The sequence below is a fragment of the Leguminivora glycinivorella genome, chromosome 3 (assembly GCF_023078275.1).
Source record: "Leguminivora glycinivorella isolate SPB_JAAS2020 chromosome 3, LegGlyc_1.1, whole genome shotgun sequence".
NCBI classification, from domain to species: Eukaryota; Metazoa; Arthropoda; class Insecta; order Lepidoptera; family Tortricidae; genus Leguminivora; species Leguminivora glycinivorella.
In genome coordinates this window covers 21,418,179-21,440,877 of record NC_062973.1, presented here as the reverse complement: position 1 = coordinate 21,440,877, position 22,699 = coordinate 21,418,179, and the positions used below count along the sequence as shown (strand labels likewise).

The following is a 22,699-nucleotide window of genomic DNA, read 5'->3' as shown; positions in this document are numbered from 1 at the left end:
TGGTCTGGTTTCTTTTGGAAACTAGTATTAACTATAAACATACTATGTCTTGAGGCAAAACCAAGAATTTGTTCTCCTTCCTTGTTAGGACGCCCATACCCATAACCTCCATGGACCATATTATACGTACAGTTATTGCTACCTACGTGGCCGTTCAGGTCTCCCATGACGAATTTGGTCTCCCTTGGTGGTATATTTACCAACATGTCGTCCAAGTCCTCCCAAAAGGCCTCTTTCTCCCGATCATTACATCCCACTTGAGGCGCATACGCACATATTATGTTCATAATTGGTTGGTGATCTAGTGCTAATTTAACAGCTATAAGGCGGTCTGTTACTCTATCTATGTTAACAATTCTGTCTTTTAAATGATGATCCAATACAATGCCGACTCCGTTGTGTTTATTGTCCGTTCCATAGTAGACCAGCTGGTACCCTAGGCCTAGGTCCCTGGATTTTGATCCCTTCCATCGTGTCTCCTGGAGGCAGCACACATTTATATTACGACGTTTGAGGGTGACTGCCAATTCTTGACTACGTCCAGTTAGGGAGCCCAGGTTCCATGTCGCTAGTCGTAGTTTTTGTGTAGATTGCGAATTCTTGCTATTCTTGTCAATTAAGTCGTCGCTTCGGCTGTGACCTCTACTTCGAATATGCCCAAGAAGCTCGCAGGTGGGGTTTGATTTCGGAGTTACCATCTCCGGCCTTGTGGTCCGCGGGAGGTATTTAATTTCCCTCCTACCCCCTGAGCTAGTATGCTACTAGCTCAGTGAGCATTCCCCTATCCGCCGGCTGGGGACGCGCTCTCTAGGGAGTGAGGCTACCCCGAGAGAACTTCAACAACTTAGTATTTACTATAAATAATAAACACTATTTAAAAACCATTCAAACCTACCAAATAATGTCACAAAATTGAATGAAAAAGTTATTGTGAAAACAAGAATTTGTTTTTCTAGCGCTACTAACAAAATAAGTTTAGAGATATAGATAGTCTTATCAGTTATCATTTTCCTTAGAATATACATGGTGTACAAGATTTTAACTACGCGTTTCTGAGGAAAAAAAAAAGATTAAATGTTACATAACGTCAAGCTAACTTTGCCAAAAAAAATTACTTTTACTAAAAAAAGTTACTTTTTGATATGAATGTTTATATGACATTTTACTCTTCTAATATGATGAGGAATATGCTGTTAAAATTATTCCTCTTGTTACACTGTGATGTTAATCAAGAGCAAAGCCGCTGGCACATAACAATATTATAATATAGTATTTAAAATGTACCAGTGTTCAAACTTTTTGAAAAAACATCTTTATTATTATTTTTCCATACTAATATTATAAATGGGAATGTGTGTTGTGTGTGTGTCTGTTTGTTTGTCCGTCTTTCACGGCAAAACGGAGCGACGAATTGACGTGATTTTTTAAATGGAGATAGTTAAAGGTATGGAGTGTGACATCGGCTACTTTTTGTCTCTTTCTAACGCGAGCGAACCCGCGGGAAAAAGCTACTTGATAATATATTAAGATGTGGGTCAAGCGGTACAATAATATTTTATAAGTTTGTTGCTGCACTTGTGCAACTGCTAATTCATGAAAAATATTCAAATTAGTTTGTTTTTCTTTTCACAATTACGCACAGCGACAATATTTACAATGTAAATTCTTTAAAAGTTCAATTCATTCAAACACAAAAAAGTATGAAAATAAGTCATATGTTGGTACAGATGTAGTGTGAAAATATTTGCACATATTGTTACGGAAACATACGAACATGTCATGCTATGTCAGTCAGTCTCAGTACAAGATGTACTGACATTGATTGAACTAGCATAAATACTAATGTTTCCAGAAAAATATGAAGGAAACCCTTTACGCACTACATCTGTACAAAGAATAGGCCCTGACACAGAAAAGCTTTAACATACTTTACACTTTATTTATATAATACAATCAGTATAATTCAATAACTTATTTTACCCCAATCATAAATAAATCAGAAAAAAAACTTCAAAAATTATACCATAATTTCTAATGAAAGAAACAGTAAACCATATATTATTAACATAAAAATTAGACACTTAAGTGTATTTATAAGAAATCAATAAATAAAACAAAAAAAATAACCAATACAATCAGTACATCACAGCCCTTGAGGAAATAAACTCAAATAAAAATATGATTTCAAGGTAGCGTGATAGGATGTTTGCTTTTTATTATATATATTAATAATCTGCCAAAGTTAACAAACGATTTTAATATACTCTATGCTGATGATGTGTCCTTCCTTTTTGATTGCAAAAACTTAAGCGATGCACATAAAATTATAGAATCTTATAACAACACGACTTCATGGCTCGCAAATCATAATCTAGAAATCAATAACCTAAAAACAAAAATTATACAATTTCATCCGTACCAGAAAGAACCCCTAGACTTATCTACAGTAACTAATACATTAAGTGTAGAGGAAGTAACGAATTTCAACCTTCTGGGTATCACTATCCATACTTCGTTTAGTTGGCAGGAGCATATTTCAATAATAAAGTCAAAACTATCTCAATTCATATTTGCCCTGAATCTGCTGAAATCGAACACACACTCTGATTGCGCCAAGTCTGCATATTACGCGTATGCGTACTCATGGCTAAAGTATGGAATTGTTCTATGGGGACACAGCTCAAAAGCGCAAAGTCTATTCGTATGCCAAAAGAAGTGCCTCCGAATAATTGTAAACGCTCGCGGCCGAGCTGAATGTAAAGAACATTTTGTTAAGGAAAACATGCTCACCCTTCCCTGTCTCTACATTCTGGAAACTGCCGTTTTTGTTAGGAAACATATTACTTTGTACGACCATGTTAAAAGTGCCCGAAGACAAGACAAACTATTGTTACCAGCAAAACCAAACTTAGAAATGTTTCGAGATAGCCCCCACTATAGATCTGTGAAAATTTACAATCAATTACCAAAAACCATAACAAGTGAACAAAAAATACAACCATTTATAAACAAACTTAGGTCATTGTTAATATGAAAGGCATATTATACAATCGAGGAATTTTTATCAGATAGAACACTAGAATAAATAAATAAATAATCAATGTAATTTAACTCTTTATTTTTTATAAATATCTTTTTTTTTATCATATTTAATTTAATTATTTAATAGTTGAGATTTTATGATGACGAAGATAATTATTGACTGACATGTTCTTATTTTTATTATCACATATTTTGCTTCTTTTTATTATTATTATTTTATTGTGTATTGAATAATGTAGTTCTGATTATAACTTGTAAATAGCTACAATTAGTTTTTAAGGTAATTGCAACGCCCTAACAGGGTATCATGTACCGACTTATTGTATCTTTACCACCTGTATATGTAATGAACATGAATGCAATAAATGATATGAATATGAATATTTAATTTAATATGCATCATATGCTAATTTTAATAAAATAAAATATTGTAAACACATTCATGGTTCCAAGTTAAAGATTGAGTTGACAATTTTATAAACCCTACAACTTAGAACATAGGTAGCATGCATACTAAGAAATATTATGTAAATATAATAACAAAACAACATTTCTAATAGTAAAATGGAGCCTTGTAAGATTAGTTCTGTTTTAAGTGACAAAATATAAGGGAAATCTCAATTATGACTATTAAAAATGAATCAGTGAAAGTTGTGAAAGTACAGATACACTGTATGGAACTTTCTATCAACTGAGAAAAGTAAATTACAGTGAAACTAAAAGTCAAATTTGATGCATACAATGTTGTTTGAGAATGTTGATCCACAAAGAGCAGGGATTGGAAACCAAAGTATTATTATTAACTGCTCTGGCCAGTCAGAGGTAAATGACTTCACAGCACCTGTTCTTTGTATGTAGATACAAACTATGTAAGTGCCTATACTACACTACTTCACTTTCGTTGAAAATGAGATCAAAATGCATGCATATCGAAAAATCATGACATAAAACTAGTTTATTTCAGGGCACAAAGGAGACTATTGTCAGAAATTAGGTAATACTGGCCTAATTTCGGCCGATCGAGACAAAGGATCAGCTGTGTGAGAGAATCTTTACCTTGAACGGACTTTTTCGCGGAACGGTTGCCGAATGAGTTCTGTAGATTCGGCCTTCTCCATCCTCGCCAGTTGTTGCACAGGCTCTCAGGCTCCGAGCTCCAACTGCACAACGAATCACCTTCGAAACGTTCCGAGTCCTCAAAACTGAAATGGTCACCCTCTTCCCAATCGAGCAGGGGAGACCCCACGTCGACCGGGGCAGCTTGTCGGCCCCCTTTTCCATTGCTATTTGACGCCCCCGCCACTTTAAAGCGATTTATCGACACTAATTCTCAATAAATATCGCTGGATGACTACAACGAATTACCACAGAGGGTATCCACAGTCACTGAGCATAACTATATTCATAAGTAGTACTTGTTTATGTCACTGTATAGAAACTTTTGAGAAAAGGTAATAAGGAAATAAAATACATCACAAATATTAACTAGTCTATTCTAAAATGAAACGATCTAAATAAATCCCTATCGAGCACAATAACAAATATGGCCGAACAACGTCCCTTCCCCGTCTATCTATTTCAATAACTATCAATAAAAAAGTATGTATAGTAAGTAGCAGATGATGTTTTCCGAGGTTCCGTTGTTGTACGCTAGGTGGCGCTAATATATAAAAAAAATCAGGGTTCCGTTCTCAAGTTTCAGCATCACTTCAAACTTCAAAACAACGTAATTTCAGTTTAACAATAAAACAAATAAAGACGGACAATATATTCAACGAGAAATTTCATTAAAAAAATAACTGATTCATTCCTGTTTAAAAGTTTCCTGTACATGATATGGAGCAAATTGCTGTCATCTACTTCTATTTCATAACATAAACACTACCTCATAAAAAAATATCATAAATCTTCGACGGGTCCCTGAAATTATTTAGTGGAGTCGAACTTGACAAGTATTTTTCAGTACATAGTTTCGCTATTCGTCGCAAGATGGCAGTGGTGTCTATATAATCGGATAGTGAATAGACTTTATAAAGCTGGCATTCACTTCCTGACCTTAAGGTTTTCAAAAACCGGTGTTTATAAATAAACCGTAAATGTCAGCTGAACGAAAATGAAATGTCATGTCAGTTCGGGCTTGTCATTGTCAATTCAATCTCATTATGCGGTGATAATGACGACTATTCTCGATTAAAAGTAAATAATGTATTATTTTCGTAAAGAACGTCGTAAGAAAAATTGTTTTTGAGCATATAAATAACTAAAGGATACCATTTATCTACCTCATTTCTCAATTGACTGAATATTTATCGATAGAGTTTTGGTAGAGGTTATAATTTAGTTTCTGGAAGTAGTTGAAGAGTATATTTACACGAAATGTTTTGTTGGGGCAATTCCACGCACCACGAATTGTGTATTGAGACCTCTCAAAATACAGATTTGGTAAGTCCTGTGATGTATAATATTTACAATACTACAAAGTCCTTTTGTAACCTTTAATTGGTCACCTATTGAATTACAATACAATGATCCTTTCTAGAAGTATTGTTAACCTCTAGTTGTTTTTTCTATTCGCACTTCTTTCTCCGCAATTCGCATAGATGATGAAATAGATCCAATTGTTATTGAGCTATCATAATCATAATCATTTATTTCTGAAGCTTACATTGGGCTCGAAGTGGAGAAGAGTGGCCCAGGATAGACGTCAATGGAAAGAGCTAGAGGAGGCCTTTGCCAAGCGGCACACTGAACTAAGAGACATTCTCTAATTCAGAAAAAAGGGGCTTAATAGATAGATAGATAGATAGATAGATTATTTCTGAGAATATGGTACAGTTTTTGTTAGTAAAATAGGTGTTAGAACAGCATATTCTGCCGGCATGCAACGGCGTAGAAATATTTATATGAAGTTGAAGGGGAAAATAATGTAACATAAAATTAACATAATCAATTAACTACCTAACATAACATAATAATCATTCTAAAATTATTGAATGAAGTACAGCAGTAACATAATATGGCATACAATTAACATAATCATAATCAACACAACATAATCAGTAAATAAAAACATTTCAAAATTATTGTATACATATAGTGCAGCGGTAATATAATACAGTATAAAATTAGCATAATCAGCAAAGTCATTCAAAAAATTCTTTGGTAGAGACTTATAAGTCGTTTTCTTTTTCTGGACTATTTTAGTAATTTCCACGTATTGCTTTCGCTCAGATAAGTAGCTTTTGAGCCAATCATAAGCCTTCCCTCTAATGCCATAATTTTCTAGTTTAGTTAGCAGAGTTTTGTGGCAGACGCTGTCGAAGGCTTTGCTCATGTCCAGAAAAACTGCTAAGATAGGTTGATTGTCATTAAGTGATTGAGTAATGTGTCTAACCAAAGTAAAGCAAGCATGAGATGTAGATGTATCCTTCCTGAAGCCAAATTGATTTGGATGGATGACATTACCTTTGTCGAAGAAATTGTTTATTTTTACTATACATAGCTTTTTCGAAGACCTTTGATAATATGGGTATTAGTGCAATTGGGCGATAATTATTTATCGAAGTCGGGTCACCCTTTTTGAAAAAAACTTTTATAATGGTTACTTTTAGGCGGTCAGGGAAACAACCCTGCTCGAAAGATAAGTTTATCAAGTAGCTAAGGGGTGATGCTATTTGTACTGCACATAATTTTAAAAGTTTTGTTGGAATCTCATCATATCTGGTTGAGTTTGTATCATTTAATGATTTTATAATTTTGATCACATCATACTCATCTAAGGGAGAAAGAAAAACACTATTATGAACTGTATTTATTTTTGGACTTCCATTGTAAGAGTTTATCCTGTCATTTGAATTATTGGTGTAATAGTCATTAAATATCTCGCACATTTTCAAAGGGTCGTCTAATATTTTGTCATTCATTGTAATGTATTCAATTTCTGATTTATTTATTTTTATATTCAAGTTAAGATTATCTTTTATTAAGTTCCATGCTGCTCTACCCTTGTTTTTAGAATTATTTATATAGGAAATATTATTAAGTTGCTGGGCTTTATGAATACATTTTTTTAGCAACTTTGAGTATGCTACATATTTTCGTTTGTTGTACTTTTTGTTTGTGTGCTCTTTATGATATTTAAAGTATAGCTTTCTTTTTTTAAGGCATGATTTCTTTAGCCCTTTCGTAATCAGTTATCAGTATTTTAATGCTAATTAGTTATCAGTATTTTATACTCATTATTTTCATTGTATACATTTTCATTCATTATGATATATATGGAGAACAGTTATTTGAATATATATTTTTATTTATGAATTTTTAATACCTACTAAGGTAACCTAATCTATTATTAACTATTACTAATATGTATTAAAGTTTGATAGAACTTTTTTTATTGCTTGAATATCCCACCTAAAAAGAGTAGAACGCTGATCCACAGGTCAAATCTTGGTATATATTTTTGTGATAAACACCAATGTTTTCTTTTGAGCCATAAATGTTTTGTTTGTACTATATTATAAGCAAGTCTACTTGGGCTTAGACAATTTTTATCAGCATGTCTTATAACAGCATTTCCTGAACTGTAGCAAATATTTAGTAGGCCCTGAAACAAGGTAACATTCTGTTCAATAGACAGCTAAGAGATGGATCCTGATTTCCTAGTTTCATAAGGTCGAAGCTGAGTCTATTTTGGAAACCTTTTTTATGAGTGTTACATACGCGTGCTGGCTTGCTGCTGGCTAGAACCGAACTGGGGGTACCCGCAGATCTTCATAATCTACCCACATGTCAATATATAACATGCCTTTCCCTCAGGATAGATGACACTTCACTATATTTCGAATTTCTGTTTTAAGTCCGTTACACTACACTGTCTATGCACTTAGACTATTTCATAGTCTTTTGTTATTATTATAGTATTGGTAAGGAGGAGGCAAACAAGCAGACAAGTCGTCTGATGGTAAGCGATCACAATCCTATAATATTCATTTTATGTTTTCAGGTATTAAAACCGACTTTCTCAAAATGGTCAGAAAGCAACCATGTGCAGACAGTGACTGCTGGTGAATTTCACGCCCTATACCTGACAAGCAGTGGACATTTATATTCATGCGGAAATAATGATGTTGGACAACTTGGCAGACACACAACTACCCCTGATGGGTCCTTTCCTGGTGAGTGTAAAAAGTCTAAAATATATTAATACTAGTTTTTGACCGGAGCTTCGCTCCCGCTAGTCACATTAAATTTCGAAAATTGCAGACTGCTTCATACAAACTTCCACCTTCCATTTTAGGGAAGTGGGGGGTTAGAAAGAGACAATAGTATTCTATGTGACTCTCCATCCCTTAAACTATCTCCAGTTAAAAAATCACGTCAATTCGTCGATCCGTTTTGCCGTGAAAGACAGACAAACAAACAGACACACACACTTTTCCATTTATAATATTAAGTATGGATGATAATTAATATTATTTATTACCCTGGATGGAGCGTTTCACTGCTGGGCAAAGACCCCCCCTTACTCTCTTATTGCATTTGATTTTATTACTTACAAATATTATAACAACAAGTTGGTTTTGGCATTGCATATTGACATTTTAGAAAATCTTTGCATGAAGTTTTTACCTACTTTACTAGCCCATATCATGAAATTCTTGACAGGGGTACACTTAGTATATTGAATATGAATATTGATTAAAATTTCTAGCCCTTTGTCACCAAACAGTTGTATTCTGAACAGACCTATTGACTGAGGTTATTGAACTAAATACATCTATGACTATGATCATCTATGTTTAGCAAGATGACAATGCATTTTGCATACAATGTTACTGAATAGTAGTTTTCTAGTTGATGGTAGTTTAGTTTAATCAATCAAGTTTGAGGCCCTTCTGCTAAAATCGTAAAATTCAAAATCAACATCTGCCTCTCTGTCTCTGACTCTTAATCTTGTGTATTTGATTTTCTTACATATCATTACAATCAGATAATCACGATAATCAGCCCAAATACAGGAAAACCAACTGAATCAGTCAGCCGTAAACCTAGCTAGTCAATAATAAGGATTGCTAAATGAATAACTGCAAATAATCTACTAAGTGTATAGAGTTTATTATAGTTCAGTCTTTGCTTAGTTTGCCTGTAACTTATGGACCATTATGGAGAATCAGTAATCTAAATTATCACTATCAAAAAAAGTAAACTAACAAGAAAAGTTGATTTTCACAAAGCTTCATTATATCATGATATTTTTTTTTATGATATTCCTCAACTGTTTAATAAGTTCACAGTTCACACCCAGGAAAGTAGTACCAGTCGCTTTTTTAATGTAACATTTTGCTTGAATCTGTTTATTTTTATTTTCATAGGTTAAATACGATTAAAATAACAGTGATTATACTTTTACTTCCAGCTCTAGTAGAAACATTCAAAGGCTGTACAATATCAGCAATATCATGTGGCATGCAGCATTCAATGGCCCTGGATGAATGGGGACAACCATTCAGCTGGGGTTCAGACCTTCTAGGACAGCTTGGTAGTAACCTAGGCTCACATGCCCAGGACAAACCTAAGATAGTAAAGGCACTGGCTACGAAAAATGTTATACAGATTGCATGTGGATCGTATCATTCATTAGCTTTGACAAATAGTAAGTATGGTGACAGGTCCACATATTATTACATAAGCAATTTATGCTAAGAAGTAAGTCTAAGTCATACCTGAGGTACTAAATCCAGCATTCATAGGACTTGCAAAAATGGGACATAAAAAACTGTTCAAAACTTTTCTGGCTCTGACAAATAGTACCTAGAATTGAATTACAAATATTATTTTCTCCAACATACATCCAACCGACCAGTCTGGCATAGCGGGTAGTGACCCTGCCTTTCGAATCCCGGTAAGGGCATTTATTTGTGTGATGAGCACAGATATTTGTTCCTGAGTCATGGATGTTTTCTATGCATATAAGTATTGTGTATTATATATATCGTTGTCTGAGTACCCACAACACAAGCACAGTATAAAGCAGTAATAACTCTTCTTACAAACTTCACGACGCGCGGTGTGTCGAAAAACTACCCTCGCATGGAGCGAAAACATGCGAAACTGGTAAATATTGGGCTGGACAGTCGGGGCCGCGTTTGAGCGCTGTGTTGACGTGTGTGTGAAAATGACGTCAGTGCCAAGGACATTTTGTTACTGTAGTATTTATGGATGTATGGGAACACTTCTAAAAATCCGGAAATAACATTCTTCACAATTCCTAGACTTCCAAAATCGTAAGTGGTTGTTATATTTTTGCAGTGTTAAGTAAAAGTGAGATTTAAAGCTATAATGATATGATGCATTAAAATCAATAAGGATTTACCTGTAACGACATTAATTCGATTGCAACCAAATACTTGTTTTTTTATTTAGGTAGATGCTGCGATCTATCATCTCGAAAGTTTGGTACCTACTTAAATATTGTGGAACCATCTATTCAGACATTTTACGTAAATACTATTTCGTCAGTATTTAAGAAAAAAACACGTACCTACTTGAATAGTACGTGGTAGAAAGTGCGTTTTTTAACCGCCTTCCAAATCTCAAAGGAAGGGGTTATCAAGTCGTCTGTATGTTTTTTTTTTTTTTTTTTTTTAATGTTTGTTCCTCGATATCTCCGTCGTTACTAGACCGATTTTGAAAAATTTTTTTTTTATTGAATGTATATGCATACAGATTGGTCCCATTTTTCTCAGAACCCAGTTCTAATGATGGGATCCTGGAGAAATCGAGGGAACTCCTCAAATCTGAAAGGCATACATATGGTGATTTTTGTGTTTTTAAAGGAACAGCATGCATTTACGTACGGAACAGTGACATTTGGTGCAGTGGAACTCCTGATGATGGTCAGAATGGAACTCCTCAAATCTGAACGGCACACTTATAGTGACTTTGGTATTTTTATAAGAACAGCATGCACTTACGTCCAGAACAGTGATATTTGGTGCAGTGGAATTGCTGATGATGGTCAGAACGGAACTCCTCAAATCTGAACGGCACACTTATAGTGACTTTGGTATTTTTATAAGAACAGCATGCACTTACGTCCAGAACAGTGACATTTGGTGCAGTGGAACTGCTGATGAAGAGTGAGCCGCCCCTGGTTAGAGTTCCGTTCTGATAATCATTCTCATCTGTAAGTACTTCAGAATCATCCAGATTTCAAAATTGGTTCAGAAATGACGGAGATATCGAATAACAAACATTAAAAAATATACAGACGAATTGATAACATAATCCAACATTTGAAAGTATTTATCACCAGACCCTTTAGCACAACTTGCCTTGTCGCGCGCGAGTCCATACATAAAGCGCGACTTCAAGTATGGACTCGCGCGCGACAAGGCAAGTTGTGCTAGAGGGGCAGAACCCCAAAGGAAGGCGGTTTTTTTTTCTTAAAAATTATGTTTTAAATAATATCTAAGTATAACATATAAATTACCACATAGGTGATGTGAAAAGCCCTTCCCGTAAATATCTCATTTTGCTCCCTTGTTATATACACTATCTCGTATTGCGCGTATGAGACTAATATATGAATAATATTTTTTTGTGTATTCAATATTGATTGATGTGGTATTGTTATGCTTACAGTTAATAGTACCTAATTATCTATTAGATAACAACAACTTACTTTGTACGAAGTTGATTAACTTTATAGTAATTTTGTTCAACCCTGCGTGACCTTGCGCAGTAGAGACCGCCCGCATCGACCTGCCGGAGATTAACTACTGATTATTCCTTATACTGTGACATAAGCCTTCTTGAACTTACCGTGGGACTCAGTCAACCTGTGTAAGACTAAGAATATAATACATAGAATGGTTATTCAAAAATTTAAATCAATTAAATAAAATAAAAAATAGCAGCAGGTTGTTTACCTGCTTTCGTGAGTTCGAGTCTTAATGTAAACAATGAGTTTTGTGTAATGACTAAAATATATTGCTCTCTTGGCACGCGGCCTTGGCACTGATAGTAAAATTTGGGATAAGAATACCTAACCTACAAAATTCCTTTGAGATGGGATGGTATTTATGGTGATGGTTTATGGTGAAATATAACAGGTTAGTTTCCTATTAGTCAAATCAGCCTCTTTTTAAGAACTGTCAAAACGATTTGCTAATATGGAATTACTATGAAATAAACTATCCTAGTACCTCTAGTCGACTCTATTAGCCGACCGAAAATCGATCATTTTTATGAAGACGCTTACGCCTCGTCGTCAATGAACGCATCCGTACGCATGTTCAATTGTTCATACTAACGAGCGATTTTGGCCACTCCAGCTCCCCGCTGAAAGTGGTCAGTCAACCTGATTCTCACTCACACAAGGGTCGATATCTTTGTGTGCTAGGAACGCGCCTCTTTCATATATTTGATCGCCAGTGTCCGAGGTGTTAGTTTTGTGTGTAATATTTTAGATGGAGACATATACGCGTGGGGTGCTAACACATACGGCCAATGTGGGCTAGGGACGATGACGAATAAAGAGTTAACTCCTCAACACATCGCGTCGTTGCAAGGCGTACCTATCGCCATGATTGCTTGCGGAAGTAATCACACATTTGCATTGTCTAAGTAAGTACATTATTCTACTCAAATACCTATAAGATGATTTTTACATACAACATCACACGGTTTACTCATCATCCTCCTTGCGTTATCCCGGCATTTGCCCGGTCCGCTCTGACAACTAAATTCCAAGATTTGGCGTAGGCACTAGTTTTACGAAAGCGACTGCCATCTGACCTTCCAACCCGAAGGGTAACTAGGCCTTATTGGAATTAGTCCGGTTTCCTCACGATGTTTTCCTTCACCGAAAAGCGACTGGCAAATATCAAATGACATTTCGCACACAAGTTCCGAAAAACTCATTGGTACGAGCCGTGGTTCGAACCCGCGACCTCGGGATCGAAAGTCGCACGCTCTTATCGCACTTGGTTTTATTGTTACGCGGAGCTATCCGCGCCACCAATTTATATGAAGTTGATGTCATTCGCGCGGATCCGTGCGCTTTACTCTAAAACGTTCCATGAAGTTAATATTTAGTCCAGTGCGGATCGGTCCGCGTGACACTACTCGTAAACCAGCCTAAGAGTGCCACTGCTTATTGGAGTTTTGATGGTCTCTGCAAAGATTGATTTCTATGGGGATATAAGTGTACGTAAAAGGTCTTTCTTCCTTTTGGTATTATAAAGGACATTTTTCAACGTCATCTGCATATGTAATGCGTTGCTTATCACAACTAAATTATCTGTTTTGCGGCTGACTCACAAGGCAATGTCCTGTTGCGGTTTCGTCAACAGTAATCTATTATTACCCTGTTAAAGAGATAATTGCTAAATTGTGGCTAGATTTTTTTTGTGGGAATATAATTTGTCATTTTTATTTGTGTTTTGGTCCCTACAAAGAATGCATAAAACTACATTTTGTATTTATTATTACTAAATAAAGCAGGATTTAATCCCACGATATCCCGTGGTCTCGGAGATGACTGGCTAAAAACCCATTTACATGATTCGACAACTCGCATGAGTTTCATTAAGCTGCGTTTTTAACCCCCGACGCAAAAACGTGTTATATGTTTGGCGTGCCTGTCTGTCTGTCTGTCTGTCTGTGTGTGTGTGTCTGTCTGTGGCATCGTAGCTCCCAAACGGATGAACCGATTTAGATTTAGTTTTTTTTTTGTTTGAAAGCTGAGTTAGTAGGGAGTAGGGAGTGTTCTTAGCCATGTTTCATGAAAATCGGTCCAGTATGTCGCGACCGGGGTTTTTTCGAAATTTTAATTTTGTGGTTAGGTTATTACTTAGTGTTCTGAAAAGTTCTGAGCGAGTATTCGTTGGTTCGTCCACCGATAAAGGTATGGAAGTCAAGTGAACGAATAACTAAAACAATTCAACGAATGGTCGTTCAGAACACTAAGTGGAAACGAAGCTTTACATTGTGGTATTTGATCGGTTGACAATCTCAACACTCAACAGTCAGCATTGTAACATAAATCGCAGGTGACTTCGCGCACCGTTTAAACGTGCCTTAAAGTTGACATCAATCTTGAAGAAGAGAGATGAAAATTGGAGCAATTTTTTTTTTTTAATTTTCATTGCCACTATTTATTTTTAGATTGTTTCCATGTTGTCTTACATATATGTAATACTTTAGATCGGGAGCAGTGTACGGATGGGGCAAGAACTCACACGGCCAGCTAGGCCTACAGGACAGAGACAACAGATGTTACCCGACACACTTGAAATTATTACGGAATTCTAAAGTACGTACCACACAGATCAACTAACTACTTAATGATAATGACTCTTTAGCACGAATCTTGGTCACATGTTTGGATACACCGTGACAAATTTACACAAGTATTTTTAAAGTTATGAACTTAGAAATCTAACCCGTTTTTACACGGAAGTTGAAAGAAGTAGACCGTTATCAAAATTCAAAACCACATAGTAACACCAAAAAGGTCTTCGGATTTTAAGAGTGTATCAGATTCAAAGCCTTTTTGAAATCTCTGTTTGTAAAGTATTTTATTGAAACTGCTGTTTCTTCCTTACTCTGATTATAATTTCTTACGCTGATTCTTGTACATTGTAGGTATGTCACATAGCGTGTGGAGAAGATTTCACAGTGTTCCTAACATTAGAAGGAGGAGTGTTCACATGTGGTACAGGAGAATATGGGCAAACGGGTCACGGAGCTACTAAAAATGAACTAGTACCTAGAAAGGTAAGGTTTTTGTACTATAGAACTATTCAGTGTCTATTTATCATTCTTATTTTATAATTTGCGAGCTGAACACCGTTTTATAGAATTAATTAAATAGTCCTGCTTCATTTGTAATTTGTAAAACTCAAAATTACAATTTTATTAATACTTTGCCCTTTTTGAGCGTAGGCACGAAGCAATAGGATAGTTAGCAACATAAAAAAAAATTATGGTTAAAATTAACTGCATTTACGTATGTAGATTTCGTATAAGCAGGGTGCGTACTTTTCATGCCGATGACATCAATTTGACGTCACGCTCCATATAGGGTGATCACAAATTGTTTTATTGTAAATTACTAATCATTAGTCATCAATCATTTTAAGTTATGAATTTCTTTGCGAATGTCATATACTTGGAAATTTCGACCCTTGCCTTCGTGCACCGATGGCCGAGTGGTTCAGGCATTCGCCCGGTAAGCGGAGTACGCTGGTTCGATTCCAGCTCGGAACACTGGAGGCCTTGGTCACTTTTTCTTTGTATATGACATTTATTTAATGTTTATAACATAATAGTAGTGTTACTACTTAAAAAAAAAAATACAAGTTAAAATATTTTCTATGAAAATAATTTAATTTGTTCTTAGAGTATGAATGGCAGCGCCATCTCTCTTCGCTAGCTTGTAATCACCTAAGTTGATTCAGCTAGGAGGTCGCACCACACTGTTCTACCTCAGGGATGGCAGAGGGCGCCACGAGCCTTCGAGAATGTCATATACTTGGAAATTTCGACCCTTGCCTTCGTGCACCGATGGCCGAGTGGTTCAGGCATTCGCCCGGTAAGCGGAGTACGCTGGTTCGATTCCAGCTCGGAACACTGGAGGCCTTGGTCACTTTTTCTTTGTATATGACATTTATTTAATGTTTATAACATAATAGTAGTGTTACTACTTAAAAAAAAAAAATACAAGTTAAAATATTTTCTATGAAAATAATTTAATTTGTTCTTAGAGTATGAATGGCAGCGCCATCTCTCTTCGCTAGCTTGTAATCACCTAAGTTGATTCAGCTAGGAGGTCGAACCACACTGTTCTACCTCAGGGATGGCAGAGGGCGCCACGAGCCTTCGAGAATGTCATATACTTGGAAATTTCGACCCTTGCCTTCGTGCACCGATGGCCGAGTGGTTCAGGCATTCGCCCGGTAAGCGGAGTACGCTGGTTCGATTCCAGCTCGGAACACTGGAGGCCTTGGTCACTTTTTCTTTGTATATGACATTTATTTAATGTTTATAAGGATGGTGTGCTTTACGTTTAAGAGGAATTCTCTTTTCTAAGTATTTATTGTAATGTGTTGTTAACAATACTATTTAATTTTAATAAAATTTATGTATAATAACAAATCAAATAATTTTATTTACGTTTCACATTTCAAGTAGGTATTATTTATGCCACATGTAAATGGACTACTACTGTGTTTGAAGTAATTTGTACACGATTAAAATGATTGACGATTAATGATAAATAATTTACAATAAAACTATTTGGGATCACCCTATACGGAGCGTGACGTCAAATTGATGTGATCCGCATGAAAGGTACGTTCCCGGCGTATAAGTTAAATCTGGACTGATTTAGCAAGCGACTAAGTGAATTGTGTACTAAATGCTTACACCATTTTCATACGATTACAAAATAGAAGAAATTTCACCATATTTCTTACATATTTCATATGCCATATTTCTTCCATATTTCAGATGTAGGAGGTTAATAGTAGCCGTATAGTATTTTTTGTTTACCCATGACTCATTTTACCACAGGTCATGGAACTCATGGGCAGTACAGTGACTCAAGTCGCGTGTGGGCGGCGGCACCTGTTGTGTCGCGTCGGCGAACGAATTCTCGCCTGTGGTTACGGCGCTCGCGGTCAGCTCGGCTGTCCTAACATGTCTCTCGCACTTCTGCCCACGCCTGTACCAATCACGCCTGGTGATTCACCGGTAACTATGCAAGAAATCATAATTGTTTCACTTAGCGTTATGAGATAAACTGTACAGATGGACTAGGAACTCATAGGCAGCATATAATATACATATATATGTACTATGACGCGTAGTTCGCATACTGGCTTGTGGTTAGCTTGGCTGTCCTAACATGTCTCTGGCACTACTGGCCACGCCTGCACCAATCACGCCTGGTAATTCACCAGTAACTATGCAAAATATTGATTACTGATCGACCTTTATATGGATGCACTAAGAAGTCATAGGCAACATATTAGTCGCGTATACTGGCTTGTGGATACGACGCTCTTGCATGGTCAGCTTGGTTGTCGTAACATCTCTTCTGCTTTGACTTATCATTTACCGGCCTTATTCGAAGGAGATAATTGCTACCGATGGTTTAGGAACTCATAGCATACGAGTATATGTAGCGTAGATAGTCGCTTGTTTCGCTCGCGGTTAGCTCGGCCGTCCTAACATGTCTCTCGCACTTCTACCCACGCCTGTACCATTCACGCCGGATGATTCGCCGGTAACTATGCTAAACATTGTTCATTTATCATCCCTATTGCTATCAATTAATGTCTACCGATGAACTAGGAATTCATAGACAGTATAGAGGACATACTTGTGGCCACGGTGAATGCGACAGGCTTGCCCTAACATGTCTCGCGCTGCAATTAGTTGTGTTGCTGCTAGTATTTAACCTTTAGCTATGAGTTTCTTGCTTCATTATGATGATCACAATATTCTTAAAATGCTTCATCGTCGAAAGCTGCATCTAGCGTGTCTTCTTTTTGGTACAATTAAACACAAATCTCCAACATATTTGTTTGAGAAGTTGTCATGGATGTCCACCCGTAGAATGTTGGGAGCCCGTAACTGCAGTGTTCAGTTAGTAACGCCTCGACACACCTCAGCAGCATTTCGTGGTAGTTTCAAGTACTTGGCCAGTCGCTGCTGGAACAACATACCTCCTCCCCTCAGGAACCTGCAAGTTAGTGTTAAATGTTTTAAGATCAAACTTAAACTATCTATACTTCAGCACCAGCGGCAGCAGGAAGCTTTCAGAAATGACACAAGTTTCTTTTAGATTAGCTAAGCGTAATACCTGTAAGTGAATTTTTCATGTGCTTGCTAAGGTTTGTACAAATGAAAAAGGATATCCGTAAATAACAAACCTGTTTTATGTCCTTTCCTCATAAACACAAAGCGCACTTGTTGCTGTCCAAATTTGTAATCCGCCTTCGCCGGGAAAACTGTTCTATTAATACTACGCGCAACATGGTCTTCACAAAATTGTCATCAATGTCATCATGACAATTAACGCGCAGGCGCAAGATGGCGCCGATTGTGACCAACGACAAATGGACGCGTTCAGGCTGTTAAGGCCGTGTTGCACGTTTATGCGTCCGTGGCACACAAATGGTCTCGCCGGAAGATCAGCGCTGACCCTGTGGTTAGCATTACGCTGAGGCGGGACCATTTCGTGGTAAACAATTATATGTGTTATATTTTTCTTCGTTTTTTAATTATTATTTTTTCTTTTAACTTTTGAATGTGCTTTTATTGTTTTATATGACTGTGTTGTATGTTGTTTATCACGAATAAATGATTGATTTATGATTTATGATTTATGATTATTAACGCTAAAATAATATTTCTTGAAGTTGCACTATGTGGATTTGTTCCAAAATATGACTTTGCAAGTTCTAGAGATGGTAGGTGAGGTAGATATAGTTTTCAACTAGTAGGTTGTGTCGCTCGGTTAGAAATTAATTTGTTGCGTACTTAACATAAATCATTCAAGTCCTTAAGTACTAAGCACAATAGGCTTACTTGCCTTCTAGTCAAATCAGCTTATTTTTAAGAACTGTCAAAACGAATTTGAACGATTTGCTAATGTGGAATTTAATATGAAATTGTCTGTCCATGTTTTTCTTATAATTAGGTATCTGATGATTTTTTTCGTGCATGGAATAAAATATTTTATTTTAACACCAGGCAAGTTGAACCATACCTACTCGTAATAATTTCTCACCAACCATCTTGGCTACAAAGATAGAATATTAATTTAAACGTCCTTTTTGACACAGAATAACAGCCCAGTCAGAAACAAGGTAAATTTATATGATAAAAGTAGTCAAGCACATTATAAACCTTAACCCCATAGTCCCCATATTCATAAAGTTCACTAAAGTTAACAAGTTTTTTTTTTATACTACGTCGGTGGCAAATAAGCGTACGGCCCGCCTGATGGAAAGCGGTCACCGTAACCTATGGACGCCTGCAACTCAAAGAGTGTCACATGCGCGTTGCCACCCCATTAGAAACTTGTACATTCCCTTTTGCTGTGTTAAATACACAGTAAAAAGGAATGTAACAAGTTCCAAGGAGGGTTCGGATTGCCGACGACTCAAAGGACAATAGACAGTACTAATTAGTTCCGTAGGTCCTCCCGTCGTCAGCACACCGCACCCTCGTTGAGCTCTAATAGTAGATAAAAATCGTTTGTCTCTTTCTATCACACCAGCGCGTCAGAAAGGGACAAACGATTTTTATCGACTTGATAACTTTAGTGCACGTTTATAAATAAGGGGGTTAGTGTACGAACTGAATGGACCCTCAAGTTGGGCGGGGCGTGTAGCATCTATATCAAACAAATGCAAATATATGAGAGTGGCCTGATCTATTCCGCTTGCCGTTACGCTGCTCGCTCCGCCAGACGCCCGTCAATCAGTCCACACTATAAAATTCTAGTAGAATAGTAAATTGTTATATCACAAACATTAATGTTTAATTAATATCGTTTGATTTCATTTATTTACATACTTTTATATTATTGTTTGCCTAGTTTCTATGTCATCCGTAATTTGTTAAGAAAACGTCGTGCTTTTTTAGTTTGGCCTCCGAAAACTGATTGGCTCATATAAAATTATTTGTTATAAAATTATTGTTTATACAGATTTGTGCTCCGAATGATCATTTCTCATAATTTTACTTATCATAAATTTGTTTCATTATTATCAATAGTACTACTATCACTGTTCATAATAATCATTTAGTCGAAAATTTTTAATCATAAATTCTATACAAATATTTAATAACATTTATAATTTTGTGTTTAAGAAAATCATTCATCATAAAATTATTTAAAAAGTTTTGGGGAATTTCTATGAAAAACTTGTGCCATTTATAGAAGCGCGCTTGAAGCTTTTACAGTGACATATACAATTTACATTAACAATTCGTTTCTGGTTCGCTCACGGTCAACCTAACACGCTCCTCCTCGCTACGCTCGTCGTCGTACCTAACTGGACTGTCACATGTGATGTCTGTTCTGTTAACAATAATATAACGATAAATTATATTACTCGTAATCGTTATGATCAATAAGTAGGTATATAAACATAAACATTAGTATAAAACGTATTTATGATGAATGACATTATGAACATAAGTCATTCGAAGTTACGATAGTTATTAACATAAAATTGTTATAAATAATGATCGTTATAATGTAAAATTGTATGAGAAACATTTTCGGACTACCAATAATCTATATAACAATTTTATATGAACTTTGGCGCACCCTCGGCGCACACGTCTAAAACTGATTAATTTATTCATTTGAGCTGTAACTTTTTATATCCCTGGTTTTTTATGAGTCTATTAAATCAATTTGAGGCTTTCTTATTTACTGGTCAAGGTGTGTGGTGTGTATACTATTTTTCTGTTCAATGGAGCCTGGAAGTGGTAACTTTGTTTAGCGCAGCTTTGACACTTTCCGGCCAGAGGACCGAAAAATTATATTTATTTCAGATTTCGTTGGCCAACCGTATAAGTACGAATATGTAGCCTAGCGTGTAGAATTTTCTAGATTTTTCCAAATTTAAATTAATAGTGAAATGTAAAATTTGTTTAGCCGAAGAAGAAACAGAAGTTGGAAAGTGCCGTAGTAATATCTCAACGCGCAGCGACCTCCATACAGACTGTTGAGTTCTTTTTATCACAAATCAGCTGTCACAAAATTATCTAAGTGTAATTATGGATGTACTAGCATTTGCCCGCGGCTTCGCTCGCGTTAAATTCGAAAATTGCGGAATGCTTCCACCCCCCCCATTTTAGAGAAGTGGGGGATTAGAAAGGTACAAAAAGTAGCCTATGTCACTCTCCATCCCATCACTTATCTGCACTTAAAAAATCACGTCAATTCGTAGCTCCGTTTTGCCGTGAAAGACAGCAAACAAACAGACACACACACTTTCCCATTTATAATATTAGTATGGATAATCCCGATTTCGTCGGAATGCATTGATCAAGGACGCAGCATTAGGGAAACCTAGACGCAAGAGATACCTACACTAGTCTAATAAGAAATGACCATATTGTTTGTCATACTCCTTATAAGAAATTATTTAGCTTTTGGTTTCCATACACAACTATTATAGACAAATTTAGGTATTTCTACCAAACAACCCTTTGATTTTGACTCAGATGATTTTGTGATGATATTCGTACTTTATGTTGGCATCCTATAAGTCATATACCTATAGATCATAAAACTTTAGAATTAGCTACTGTAGTAGACTCACATATGCTAGACAATGCTATATACTGTGTGGATAGCCTATATTTATCCAATCATAATTAATAATTATAGTCTGTGCGGAAAGAGAAAAATGTGAGCTCCACACATTTCACATACAATATACATTATTTCCTGAGCGCTGGTGGTGACTTTCAATCCGGAGGTCGCGGGTTCGAACCCCAGCTCGTACCAATGAGTTTTTCGGAACTTATGTGCGAAATGTTATTTGATATTTGCCAGTCGCATTTCGGTGAAGGAAAACATCGTGAGGAAACCGGACTAATTCCAATAAGGCCTAGTTACCCCTCGGGCTGGAAGGTCAGATGGCAGTCGCTATCGTAAAACTAGTGTCTATGCCAAATCTTGCGATTAGTTGTCAAAGCGGACCCCAGGCGCCCATGCGCCGCGGCGAATGCCGGGATAACGCAAGGAGGATGATGATATTGATGATACTTTATTTCCGGCCAGACTTAAAAGACTATCGTTTTTAATTCCAGGGGGTCCTACCGCGAACACCGAATTTCCCAAATTTCGGGAATCTTTCTACGTACGAATAAGACGTGACTATTTGCGAGCATCTGTCTTCGTGGTTGGCCCTCTGAGAAAAAATTGTGGCTGTAGCATTGTCTCTGCATGTGTGGTTCTGGTTATGGCTTCAAGTAGCTGGTCATGTATTTGTAACATTCATTTTCATTGTAACTGCACTATTAAGTCTATAAATAATTGAATTAATAGATGTGCTGAGAGATAACGGATCTTATTGAAATTATCTTGGCAAGAAAGGAACAACTTTCAACTTAACAATTTAGTAGATGACGTTTTAGCTCCATTACATTTATATTGATTTTGTGTTCCATACGAGTGTATAAGATGTGTACTCTGACGTTTCTGTTACTTATTTTCTGTACATCTTAGGTACATAATTAATTACGTTACACAGATTACGCTATCGAATATGTTGAGTTAGCAGTCTTAGCACGTCTATTAATTCAGATGTATGTGAGTGTCTTCAGTAAAACGCCACAGTTTGTCGCTTACCATAAAGACGAGATTTTCTTGTATCTTTATATCAATAAACTGACAAAGTGGCTTTATAGTAATCGACAAAGTGGGACGTTTACTAAACACACTCACATATCTACTTGTTTATTTCTTTATACAAGCATCGTGTCCTTAATTATAGTCTGGTCAACCATTTTCGTCGCTAGAAATGGGCACGAATTAAAAAAAAGGCTTACGAACATACATCGGTACGTGTGCTAACTCAGGGCATGAACACTAGTATTTATATGGTACCTTTTA

At 36.3% G+C, this 22,699-nt stretch overlaps 2 protein-coding genes across 2 annotated transcripts in view; one reads left to right on the top strand and one right to left on the bottom strand.

Moving 5' to 3' along the window:
* LOC125224947 (zinc finger SWIM domain-containing protein 8 homolog) overlaps positions 1–4,436 on the bottom strand; it is a 56,757-nt gene extending 52,321 nt beyond the window's left edge. Inside the window, exons 1-2 of the mRNA XM_048128466.1 lie at positions 4,430–4,436; positions 4,099–4,371 (exon numbers count right to left, since the gene is read on the bottom strand). Coding sequence (XP_047984423.1) covers positions 4,099–4,371; positions 4,430–4,436 — 280 coding nt within the window. The remainder of the gene's footprint in view (positions 1–4,098; positions 4,372–4,429) is intronic.
* A 770-nt stretch (positions 4,437–5,206) lies between these two features.
* The window catches only part of LOC125224754 (probable E3 ubiquitin-protein ligase HERC4), a 33,053-nt gene continuing 15,560 nt past the window's right edge, over positions 5,207–22,699 (top strand). The window contains 8 exon segments of the mRNA XM_048128205.1: positions 5,207–5,484; positions 8,048–8,219; positions 9,461–9,697; positions 12,516–12,672; positions 14,254–14,362; positions 14,695–14,826; positions 16,624–16,803; positions 18,903–18,926. Of these exon segments, the coding sequence (XP_047984162.1) occupies positions 5,419–5,484; positions 8,048–8,219; positions 9,461–9,697; positions 12,516–12,672; positions 14,254–14,362; positions 14,695–14,826; positions 16,624–16,803; positions 18,903–18,926 (1,077 nt within the window). The 5' untranslated portion in view covers positions 5,207–5,418.